The sequence below is a fragment of the Canis lupus genome, chromosome 34 (assembly GCF_011100685.1).
Source record: "Canis lupus familiaris isolate Mischka breed German Shepherd chromosome 34, alternate assembly UU_Cfam_GSD_1.0, whole genome shotgun sequence".
Lineage (NCBI taxonomy): Eukaryota > Metazoa > Chordata > Mammalia > Carnivora > Canidae > Canis > Canis lupus.
Window position 1 is genome coordinate 11,284,512 of NC_049255.1, and position 12,777 is coordinate 11,297,288.

The following is a 12,777-nucleotide window of genomic DNA, read 5'->3' on the forward strand; positions in this document are numbered from 1 at the left end:
CAGACTGCAGAGAACTCGGGAGGTGCACTTGCCCGCCCCAGCCCCCCTGTTGGCAGGAAGGCTGCTGGTTCCGGAAACAAATGCCATGCCCTTGCTAAGGCAGCTAGTGCTCAGCGAGGTGCCGTCATGTGCCCAACGCCATCCTGGGTGCTCCACCTGCGTTCACTCTCCCAACCTCGTGAGGACCCTCCTGACAGGTCCCACCCCACTTTACAGCCAAGGAGGGGACAGGAGGCAGAGGAGCAGAGCCCCTTCAGGCTCAGAGCAGAGCCTCTTTTCCACGGCGCCGGTCTACTGCCCTTCGTGTCATGGGATGGAAGTCATGCGGTGAAGAAAATTCGTGGCCTGGGCCAGCTTGTCCCAGCTGTGGGGACGGTGCTGGTCACAGTAGCTTTCTAGGGTAATCCTGTAAATTCGGAGCAAAGAGGAAAGGAAAATAAACATGGTCAGAAAACATCACCTATGTGAAGTTTTGTCTAAAAGGCCAACGGAGCCATGCTGTGGTGAGACATGTTTGCCAGTGGGATGGGATTGCACAACCGAACAGCTCACCAAGAATGCTGCTGCACAAGAAATGAGGCTCATTTGGGGTTATCAACCCATGTTCTAAATAGGGATCATTCTAAAAACTCATGATGAACAAAATATATACCATTTCCGTTTTAACCAAACACTGCAGGGGTCAAGGACCGCTCATCCGGTCGTGTCCTTCCCCAAACACAGATGCTAGCCTTCCCCTCCTTGCTCTAGGGACACACCCTCTCCACCGAGGCTCTGGTCAAGGAGCTGATAAAAGGCCTCTGATCCAGTAAGAGTTCTTGGTCTCATCCATTTAAGTGTTGAAAATATGTACAAGGATCCTCTCATGACCAACACCCTGAAGTGAAGAAGCCAAATCAGGTGATTTCCAGCGTCTGTTGGGAGAGACCAAGTACTCTTGTTCAGAATGGCTTCCGTGTTTGCAAAAGCAAGAACCACTTGTGCAAAGCAGATCCCCCTTGGGTCCTGGGCCACCGCAGCTGGGGCATCAGAGCACACGTGACGTGATGCTAAGAGGTACGAGTCCGCGTGTGTGGGTTCAGGTGCGATGGGGGAGCAGGTAAGCGCACCGGTGCGGTTCTGCACTCACGGACAGTTGAGTGTGCAGGCGAAAGCCAAGCATCCAGTGCTCCACAGCCCACCCAATCCACACCTGCTGTGCCCACTCACCTCTGAGGGTGAGGCATGTGATACCCCCTGGCTGTGTGAGAGGCTCTGCCCAGGAGCCTGCAGCCTACCACACCAGGAGGGGTGGGGAAGGAAGGGCACCAGGGGAGGGCACAGGGACAGGGGGCAGGGAGTAGCCTCCATCGACCTCCATGTGTGCACCACTTCCTGCAAACCCAGATGGGTCTGGCTCTGGGCTGGTGAGACATGCCCCCCCGGACACCGTCCCATGGCCACAGCTAGGGGGTATGGGAAGCCTGCCAGGCAGGCTGGGAAGGCTGTCTTTACTTGGGGAGCCATGTGTTTCTCTACCCGTCAGGAGGTGACGTTGCAGGAGGCTTGCACGGCCTGGCCACCGTGCCCTCCTCACAGGGACTCTCCTGCTTTAGGAACTTGCCCGCCTCCCGACTAAGCAAGATCTCTGCCTTTGCAAATTGGCAGAAATAATTTGACACAGCATTTTTCAAAGCCAACCAGAAAGAACAACGGTAAGCAGTTGTTTTTCATAAAAGATCACTCCTTTGAAAATAATTGTTTTCATATTTTGGGGGTTTCGATATTTTGGGAAGCAAAATTACACGTAAACATTTGTTCTGCAACCCCAAAGTGTGAAGAAAGATGTGCTGACATACTAAAATTGTGCTTCCACACCTCTGAACTTCAAAATTCTCTTAAATTTTGATAAAGACCCATGGAAGAGGTCACCATCTCAGAGCTCATTCTTGACTGAGGATCATTTTTTTGATGTCGAGGAGGATGGAACAGACAACATAGCTGAGAGACGTGCTGGGTGCTGAGGCTTTCCATGTCCAGGGCCTTTCCAACCTGTACTTCCAGGGTAGTCAAAATCTACATAAAATCTCTATAAAATGCCATCAGGTATTCAGATCCTTATTTGATGTCAAATGTCTGCGTATTTGAAGGAAGTGGTTTTATCTGGAACCCAAGTGCTATAAAAATAGGACCTCTGTGGGGAAGGCAGCCTGCAGAAGTGGATGGTCATGGGGCAACGTCCATCAGTCCCGAACTGATGCAGAAAGAAAGACTCTCTGCAAGGAGGTCAAAGCCTTCACCGGCCCCAGAGATGATCTGGGTCATTCAGTCAGTGTCTTGTGCCTTGATGTCCCTATCTATAAAACGGCCCTATTTCAATCACGTAGGGTGAAGTTCCTGACAAATTAAACTTCACACAGAATGCATACAGAACACACAGCACCCTGAGAACCATGCACGTGCCAGGGGTGAGGGTAACGGGATACCCCAGGCCTTACCACCCTGACTTTTGGGTCAAAACTGAAGAAGACGAGGAGGCAGAAATGCAGATGTCCAGGCAGAGGGAACAGCAGATGCCAGAGACCTGAGGCCACCTGCCCACAGGTTGGAAGGCCGCTTGGGGAGGGGTGCTGGAAGGGCTCCAGCTTTCTCTTTGATGGGGTGGGTGTTGCCAGAGAGCCAGGGGCCTGGTCCAGCCTGGTGACCTGGGGGAGGGACCCCCTGGCTGCAAGGCTCTGAAGGCCCACCTTAAGCAAGTCATTTTATTCTAGCTTTCACACTGGGGCTTGCTAATCCTGCAGCGATGCCTCCCACCGCCCCCGAGCTAGCTAACTCACCTCTCCCGTGCAAAGCACCCCATCCAGAGCCCACGCCCACCCCTCTTCTCTACAGCCACTACTCTCCAGCCCTAAGCACCCCGGCGGGTACCAGACAACCAGGGACAGCCCCACACCCACCAGCCACTGAAATTACTCACATTAGCCAATTCTAAGCCTGCTCACCTGCTTCCTCTGCTCCTCCCGTGGAAACCACAGTAAAGGGTCTTGCCACATTTTCCACCCGGTCCTGCTGCCTCCTGACAGACCCTAGTTGTTCCCATGTACACCCCCAAGCCCACGGCGCACATGCCTCCTGTTCCTAGGGAACTGTGAGCAAAATTGCATCCTTTGTGACATGTCCACATGTGTATGTGCTTACTGCACCACGTGAAAACTAATTCCAGGCACCCTTACAACACACTCGTAGGAAAGTGTACACTTAACACACTCCAAAGCAAAACTCCCACTGGAATTTTTAGCAATAGAAAAAACTCATTCCATAGTTCTGACGGGCAAGTAAACTTCCATGAATCACGAAGACGATTCTCTTTTTTTAAAACATTTTATTTATTTATTCATGAGAGACACAGAGAGAGAGAGAGAGAGAGAGGCAGAGACATAGGCAGAGGGAGAGGCAGGCTCCATGCAGGGAGCCCGATGTGGGACTCCAGGACCACACCCTGAGCCAAAGGCAGATGCTCAACCGCTGAGCCACCCAGGTGTCCCTCATGAAGACAATTCTTAAAGAGAAGCAGCAACAGGAATTCGCCCCACTGCTTACTAAGGCACATGATTCCAAAGGTACAGCAGTTAGAACAGTGCAGGGCCAGCAGGAAGAAATAAACCAATGGGATAAAATAGAGCATCCAGAAATAGCTTCATAAATCCTTGTGCTCATGCCTGAAGCAAAGCCACAAGCTGGGGAGGGGGTGATAGATGGTGTTGAGAATACGGGGTCACAGTGTAGAGAAGAAAACTGCACAGATTAAATACAACAGGTAAGGCAGGAGGAAAAATAAGGATTAGGAGAAAAATGGAGCCCTCGCCTTCTTTGTGAATCTGTAGATAGCTAAAATTCAACAAACACCAAAACACACAGCCCCACACCAGCAAGCAGGCACCTTGTGTTCTCAGCCCCCCTGGAAAAGCGGACACTCCGCCGTCCGGAGTGAGAACAAGGAGCCATGCAGAAGTGCTTCCCAGAGCCTGGCCAGCCACGCTGTGCACCAGGGTCTGCATTCCAGAAGATTCCTGGAGAACCATGGGGGTTTGCCTTAGAGGTTTAAGGGCCCAGCTGGTACTTTCTCTAAAGCAAGGCACTAACTCCTAGAGACAATGAAAGTCTTCTTCCTGTTGCTGAAAGACAACTGCTTATAACTCCTTGCCCAAGACCAACTTCTCCTAGGGAAGCTTCCAGAACACTCTATGACTTCTAGAATATTCCATCACAGCACTAAAATTGAAGTGAAGAAAGTATGAAGCAGTGCAAGCCAACCAACTTCCCCTGGATCCACTGTCCAGGCCCTCCACTCGTCACTTCTACTCTCCAGGGGGACCCACCCTTCTGGGCCCTCCACTCCTCACTCCTGCTCTCCTGGCTGCTCTCTGCCTTTGTCGGTCTTTTGGGTTCTCCACAGATCTGCTTGTTGAGAAGGAGTGGGGAACCCCTCCCCTTGCAGCCCATCCTTCTTTGCTCTCACCCTGAATAGCTCTTCACACTGTCCCACTGTCCTAGCTGGGTTCTTCAGAGCAATTGGCAACTGAATGTTCACAGATCAGCAGTGTATTGATGGCCACGCAGGCAATGGAGGCAGCCCCCACCTCTGTCTGCCAGCAAATAAGATCCACGGTAGTCCCCAAGGTCTATCTTGTCATCACGCACAGCTGAGTGTAGGCACTGGGCTAGTTGCCTTCTAGATTTCATAACCCCGGTTCAGAGGAGACGTCCCCGCCCCAGGCCACCATGAGGCTTAGAAAGGGCTTTGGGACCAAACCCTGCTCTTTCCCTTTCTGTATCGATGAGGCTGTGTAAGATGATGTGGACCCCTGCTGAAACACCGGCCCCCCCTCTGGTTCCCCAGCCTTTCCCTTCCCATCAAAACACAGAAGGGCCCTCAGCAAGGTGACACTTCACATCAGCCAGGTTATCAGAGGGTCGACCACCTCCTGACCAGCTGCCCGAGCAGGGACAAGGCAGAGGAGCCTCACAGGGCACGGATGTCCTCAGGACCCCAGGACCAGGCAGTCCCACAGCACCGTCTGGCCTTCCCCTAACCCCAGAGCGATGCACAAAGAGTTTGGGCTACTTCCTCATGATTTCAGGCAACCGCGGGTGAGCCAAGGGCCTGCTGGGTTGTGTCCAAGCCGTCCTTCCTCACCCATGCCCACTGCCTACTGGTGGCCCCACTTCCTGCCTGTCAGGGCCACAAAATCTAGCTGTTCTCGCTACATACAGCTGGTGGCAAATGTTTGAAATTCATAAATTTGGATAAGGGTCCTATTTCACTTTTGTCCAAGTTAATACTGCGCCACACATTAGCCATCCTCAAATGTCTCCCCTTGATGCAGGGGAGGAAGTCCATGAGCCGGAGTAACGGCCCCGGGAATCCTCCGACTCCCGCCGGGCGAGAACACCGGGTCCCGGGCGCAGCTGGCTCGGTGCACCCCCTCCCGCCGGCCCCAGCATCTGGGCGGCCCCGGGAATCGCATCGCGGTGGACCCCGGCCCGGAGCTCGCAGCCAGCCCAGCCGCGCCCAGGGAGCACCTCCTTCCCCTTCCGCCCTGCCCTCCGCGCGCCCGAGGTGAGGTCCCAGCCGGAACAGGCACCGCGCGAACGCGGCATTTCGGGGGGAGCCCCCGCTCGTGTCCCTCGGGATCCCGGCCCTCTGAGCTGGAGGGGCGGCCTGGCGGCCTCGCTGCGCCGCCGACCGGCCCCCGCCCGAGGGTCCCCCGCGCTCCCGCCACTGCGGGCCGGTGGCCGGCGCCCCCGGGGGGGCCGAGGTCAGGCCGCCGGGCGCGGGGCGGGGGGCGGGGCTAGCCGCGGGGGGCGCGGGGGGCGGGGCCAGCCGCGCGGGCTGCGGGGGGCGGGCTCTGCCGACGCCCCGCCCCCGGGAGCCCCGCCCCCGAGAGCCCCGCCCCCGGCACGCCCCGGCCTCGCCCCGCGGCGCCCCACCGCCCGGCCGCCCCGCCCCGCCCCTCGCGTCACGCCGCCGGCCTCCCGCGCCTGCGCGCCCGCCCGCCCGCCCGGCCCCCCCCGCCCGCCCCCCGCCCGGCCGCCGCGCATCCTCGGCCCGCGCCCCGCGCCCCGCGCCGGCTCCGCGCCCCGCTCCGCACCCGCTCTGCGCCCGCGCCGCGCTTCCTGCGGCGGGCGGCGGCCATGAGGCTGCGGGCGCGCGGTCCCCGGGCCTTCCCCGCCTCCAGCGCCGCGGCCAGCGTGGGGGCCGGCGACGCGCGGCGACGGGCGCCCCCGGGGCGGAACCCCTTCGTGCACGAGCTGCGCCTCAGCGCCCTGCGGAAGGCCCAGGTGGGTGCCCGCCCGAGCCCGGGCCGCCGGGGGGCGGGGGGGATGCGCGTCCGGGGAGGGACCTCGCGGGCCCGGCCCCGCGGCCGCCCGGCTGCCCCCCGCGCCCTGCGACCCCCGCCGCCCCGTCCCGCCCCGCCCCGCCCCCTGGTTCCCGCCCCGATCCCCGGATCTCCGCGCCCGCTTCCCCGTTCCCGCCGCGAGGTGCCGGCGCGGCCGCCCTGGATGTGACCCGGACCCTGGAGCTTCCTGCGTGGGGACCTCGTTGGGCACTTGAGGCAGGGCCGGCGGCGGCGGGGCGAGCCCTGCGAGGTCCTCTGAAGGTGGCGGCAGGATTTCCGCCTCTGTTTGCAAGTTGTGTTCTGGGGAGCGAGCAGGGGAAGCTCCCTCGGGGTCAGTCTGTAACGGAATCGATTTTACGCATCCCTGGTTCCAGCGAGAGAGGCGACGGTGTGCAGTTGGTTTCCATCACGTTTTATCTGTGGAGTCCCCTGGTCCTGGCTGAGGGATGGACGCCTGCGGGAAGCAGCGGGGCCCCACGCTCGTCCTTTCTCTTTACACAGCTTCTAGTGCTTCCAGGGGGGATCCATTTCCTGGCTTAGTAGGATCCATTCCCTGAGCTGGTGGGACCCAATCCCTGAGCTGGTGGGATACATTCCCTGGCCTAGTAGGATCCATTCTCTGAGCTGGTGGGAGCCATTCCCTGGCCTGGTGGGATCCATTCCCTGAGCTGAAGGGATCTATTCCCTGAGCTGGTGGGATCCGTTCCCTGGCCTGGTGGGATCCATTCCCTGAGCTGGTGGGACCCAATCCCTGAGCTGGTGGGATACATTCCCTGGCCTAGTAGGATCCATTCTCTGAGCTGGTGGGATCCATTCCCTGGCCTGGTGGGATCCATTCCCTGAGCTGGTGGGACCCATTCCCTGGCCTAGTAGGATCCATTCCCTGAGCTGGTGGGAGCCATTCCCTGGCCTGGTGGGAGCCATTCCCTGGCCTGGTGGGATCCATTCCCTGAGCTGGTGGGATCCGTCCCCTGGCCTGGTGGGATCCATTCCCTGAGCTGGTGGGACCCATTCCCTGGCCTGGTGGGATCCATTCCCTGGCCTGGTGGGATCCATTCCCTGAGCTGGTGGGATCCATTCCCTGGCCTGGTGGGATCCATTCCCTGAGCTGGTGGGACCCATTCCCTGGCCTGGTGGGATCCATTCCCTGAGCTGGTGGGACCCATTCCCTGGCCTAGTAGGATCCATTCCCTGAGCTGGTGGGAGCCATTCCCTGGCCTGGTGGGATCCATTCCCTGAGCTGGTGGGACCCACTCCCTGGCCTGGTGGGACCTGTTCCCTGAGCTGATGGGACCCATTCCCTGAGCCGGTGGGACCCATTCCCTGGCCTGGTGGGATCCATTCCCTGGCGTTCGAGTAAATCCCCAGCAGTGCTGGGGATATTCCTGCTCTCTGGTTGTACATTGTGTTTGCATTTCTGTATGATTGCTCACAACACAGCCTTTCTTTTAACTCCAGAACTGTAATAAAAGCAGGTACAATTTTAGGACTTTAACAGTTGTCCAGTTGGTGGAGAACATATTTCCAAGTGTGACAAAACATTTTGGGGTGACACTGAGATTTTTCTTTAATGCATAAAGTTATCTTTCTGAAATAATATTACAGTGAAAAGTTCTTGAAATCTGATGTTGTTGTCCTGGGTTTTGTGCTTTTTCTTGAAGCATCTTGTAGGTTGGCTTGGTTGTCACTGTGGGAAAGGGCGGGCACCAGACTGAGGATGGAGGGAGAGAGGGGAAGAGTGTTGTCCCCATCCCTGTCTGGAGACAGACACCATGTGCCCACCTGTGTGGTTGGCCGGCACCTCCCCCTGCTGTGTTCCTGCCAGGTGCTGTATCCAGCTTGTGAGGGGCTAAGAGCACTGCCTCTGGGCTCCTGAATGGGCCCCCACCAGCCCCCACCCCGTCACTCCTGTGGTCTACTCACTGCTCTGAACCCTCTGAGGCTGATCCTGTGGCCGAGCCCCGACTCTTCCAGGCGGCTTCCAAGGCCCCACCCCACCTCCAGGCTTGTCACCCTTGGCACTGGCTGCTGCAGTGCTGTCTTCCTGCCTCTGCCTTCTTGCTCTTGGCCTCTCTACCCCTCATTCAGGTCTTGGGTGAATTATCGCCTCCAGGAGGAAGCCTCCTCCTCCCTGGAGGGCCACCTCTGCATCCCTGTCACATTTGCAGCTCCCCTGCCGCATTACTGTGGATGGATGGAGGCCAGATCTGTCCTGCCCCAAACTGTGTGCTCATTGTCCGAGTGGGGTCCACTGTAGAGACTTAGCTAGTTGTTGAGTGAATAAACATGCAAAAGGGACAGATGTCCGAGCAGAGCCAGAAATCCCCAGCACCTCCTCGGGCAGGGGACACAGGGTTATAGATTAGGGAGCAGCTCCTGTGGACTGTTCTTCAGCGGGAGGCGGAGATTCTGGTTTTAGATGTTTGAGGGCAGCTTCTGGAAGACATTCAGGAAAAGGACAGGTGGGTGGAATGTTTTAGCCTCTCAGAAGGGGAAGGATACTTTGTGTACACCTTGTTGCCTCTTTCAGAGGCCTGTCAGATACTCATCAGACTAATTGTGATGTATTTATGTGCTCCTAACGACCTGTGGTTTCTGCTCAGAAACCTGCAGTGTGTGGTCCGGGATATGTAGCTTGTAAACGCTAAGTTCCAAGTTCCAAGTTCCGCTCTGCAGGAAAGTTTGGCTTTTCACAAGCAGTCCTCTGTGAAGCTCTTTACTACACTCCGTTAAGGTTTCCACTGAGGGAGCTCGCCTTCTTCCCCAGATCTACAAACGGGTCCAGCGATGACTGAGACTCCCAAGGGCTGTGCAGAAGCTCACCTGAATTCCGAGTTGGGATACACCAGTGAGGGTGCCTACGTTCACCTGTTAGCTTCTGCTGCTGGGGAGGAGCTGCCTTGTGTCCACAGATTAATGACCAGTCCATCTGTCTTTTAACTGCAGATTTAGCAAGGAGCTTAAGCATCTCTTTGGCCAGAAGATAACTTGTGAAGATCTGAAAAACGGAAGAATATAACATTGGGTAGTCATGTGGTAGTTTGCTGTTCTTGGAGTCATAAAGTGGTCCTGTCACCGGGGCTTTTTGGGTACTTCGGTTGGAACCCCGGGTATGAATACATCCCACTTGCAGCTCAGATAGTTCCCCATTCCTGAACTCCCAGTGACTAGTGCCAGAGAGAATTTCCTTCCTGGAAAGTAGTCTAGCTTCCTGCACACGTTGGAAGTGAGTCCTCTGTGGGAGACACTGCTAAGTGCTCCCCTTTCCTGGTTAAGCCCACAGAGAGGATTACTGTGAAGGTTGAATGCAGGGACAGGCTCCAGCCCAGCAGACCTGCAAAGTGGCCTCTGTGCGGTGTAATCACCCAGAAATGAATGATCTTTTTCTCTGAGTTCCTGTCCAAATGTGTGAGTTTTGATTGGAAAAAAAAAAAAAAAAAAGTGAGGGCGCCCCCAGTTTCAGCCTGGATGCTGAGTCAGGTGTGGCCCTTCTAGAACTGGGACTCCCACACCTACATACTTCCACCCACCCACCCCTCCCCGCCGCCCCCACTCCTCTGACCTGCCAGCTCCTGGGCTCCCACTCCGACCCTCCTACTGCTCCTTGGATCAGGTACTTCATGCATGATGATCAAGCCCGGCACGCTGCCAAGGGGTGGGAGGGAGGGGTACATGGGGAGATGACTGGAAGGGTCTGGTGGCAGTAGAAACCGGGGGTGGGGGATGTGGGGAGGATTTCCAGGAGATCATGTGTCCCACGGAAAGACAGGGCTGGCTGCAGCAGGGCCACCTTTCAACAAGGCAACCTGGGAGCCTGCTGGTACCACTTCTGTTGGTGCGCCTGTAGCCCAGTGGGTTCAAGGTCATGTGTCATGAGGTGAGGAGACTTAGGTCCAGGGACTCTGCAGCCCCCAGGTCCCTGGGCAGGCTCAAGGCAGGTGAGCTCAGGTCCCTGGGTGGGCTCGGGGCAGGTGAGCCCAGGCGCCCAGGCAGGCTCAGGGCAGGTGAGACTTCAGGGGACTAGCTTTTTCCTCTAACACACCAAGAACATCCTGTGTTCAGGTACACACATAAAACTTACATGTGGCTGATGTCAAGGAGTAGGGAAGGGGGGTCAGGGTTGGAAAGACTTGACTTTACATACTCTGTGCTCTTACGTCCTGGAATATGGATTTTTAATGGGTACGTCTCTACACAGGTCTGGTGTACGTGTGTCTATACACACATTCTTGTGTTTTATTTCTTTTGATTTCTCTTGGTATGGAGCAAAGCACTGCCAGTCTTATTTTACAAAATCAGGATTTTGTCCCTGGAAGTGGCCACTCAGGAGCCCTGTTGCAGGAGCTGGGCATTTGCCCTGCTCTTGTCCCCACAGGCATCCATGCACTGCGGGCACGGCACACATGTTGGAGAAAGTCCACGGAGGCACCCTGCGCTCTTTCTGCTCCTATGGATCTGATCAAGGCTCCCACACATCATGATTCACAGAGCCTCACGCCCGCCCGACCAGAGACCCGTGCCTTACTGACCACTTTGCTGTCACCTTCCTGCCCTGGGGCCTTCACCCAGCCCAGGAGGACAAAATGCCAGGTCTCATGGGTTTACCATGATGTGTCAGGGTGACCCTGACCCTTCTTGGGTTCTTGTTTCTCACATTTCTAGTGTTTGATAAACCTGGAGGAAAGTTGTGAATATTTTGAAGATGAGCCCAGAGTAGAGCGTGTGTCTACGTGTGATTGCAGTGTTGTCCTTCTCAAGCCCGGTCTCCATGCTGCAGCCCTGTGTGCCACGTTTTGCAGTATTATAACTAATTGGCTTGTTCCTGGTGTTTGCCCCACGCTCCAGCCTCACAAGCTTAGGCGTTTTCAAGCTTGTTAAATGCTGTCCCTAAATATGCACACGGCAACGCTCCCAGCGGCTCTCAGGCCAGGCGCTACACCGCCAGCCTCTTGGATTTGCTGACGCTCCCCAAAGCTGCCACAGAGGGTCCTGGGTGGAACCCCTGGCATCCTCCATGCTTATGTCAGGGATGTGCTGCAGATGCCTGTACTTTACTCTCAGTCATATTTTGATTGATTTTTCTCTAAAAAAAACTACTTGTGATGTGAAATCTTTTTTAAAAACATCTTTCACTATTGTAAACCCTGAGGAAGGGGACGCAGAGGTGGCTCACACGGGGTTCCTGAGGTCTGGAGGTGGGGCCCTGCTGCTTCATGCAGAGCACATCCAGGAGCGACCTTGGTGCTGACGACAGCCAGGAGGCCATGGCTGAGGGTCTGGTTTGGGTCAGGCCCTGAATGGTGCTGCATACAGGGCCAACAGCTGAGCAGAACGCCTCCCTGGAGTGGTAGGTCTTTTCTACCAGTAGGAAGGATGCTCCAGGGAGCCCCCTGCACCTGGGGGGATGGAGCCAGGATGCTCCGGGGAGCCCCCTGCACCTGGGGAAGTACAGAATATACTTTTGGATCCTCCTGCAGCTGGAGGGGACTCTCAGATGGGTGCTAGAGACAGGAAATGGTTAGGGGGCTCCCTATAGTTGGGGGGCAGGACCTGGATGTTCCCTGGAGCTTCCCACAGGTGGGGGTCTGGAGCCAGAGTTTTAGTGAAGCCAGCAGTTGGTGGGGTTGGGCCAGGATGCTCCAGAGGTGCTCCATCTGAGAGCAGAGTGGAGTAGGAGGTGTGCAGGTGGGAGTGTCTGCAGCTGGAGAGCCCCCCTCCCCCACCCCGCTGGACCCCACAGGCGCTTTGCTGTATTTGCTCAACAAATGGACACAGCTGGAAATGCTAAAGCACTTGAATTTCAAGATTCTTCTACTCTGCAGCCAAAGGCCCTGGAGTTAAGGGATTTCCTAGGGCCACAAAGCAGGGGGGTGGGGGAGGGCCCATGCTTCTCAGGTCTGTCTGAGGAGGGGAGGAAGTTCTTGTTGGGGTTCTCCTAATCCCCTGCCGAAGAGGCCAATGAAAGTAAACTGCTGCCCGCTACCCTGTGCCCACTTTCTGTGCTAGAACGCAGCCCAACCTGAGACGATTAAAATGTGAAGCAATATGCCATTTGGAGGAGGGAGCAAGCCCTGAGCCCCAGGGGCAGGGACCTGCTCTGTCCTGGGCCGTGGCCAGGGACTCCTAGCAGCCCAGGAGCAAACAGAGGAGCTCACAGCCCTCTGGTGCTCCCCTGAGCACAGCGACTCCAGGCATCCCTCCAGGTGTGGGTCCCTCCAGGTCCAGGTCCCTCCACGTCCAGGTGTGGGTCCCTCCACGTGCAGAGCTGGCACCCCTGGCCTTCTGAGCCTGGTGCTGCGACTGGGCATGATTTGCTCAGTGGACCAGGATGGTGCGGCGTCTGCATGGTCTGTGACCTTTCCCTGCTCTCACTTCTTCCATTTCTTACCCCCTGGGG

At 56.8% G+C, this 12,777-nt stretch overlaps 1 protein-coding gene across 1 annotated transcript in view; it reads left to right on the forward strand.

Moving 5' to 3' along the window:
- Window positions 1-6,174: 6,174 nt before the first annotated feature.
- LPCAT1 (lysophosphatidylcholine acyltransferase 1) overlaps window positions 6,175-12,777 on the forward strand; it is a 46,385-nt gene continuing 39,782 nt past the window's right edge. The window contains exon 1 of the mRNA XM_038583355.1: window positions 6,175-6,321. Coding sequence (XP_038439283.1) covers window positions 6,175-6,321 — 147 coding nt within the window. The remainder of the gene's footprint in view (window positions 6,322-12,777) is intronic.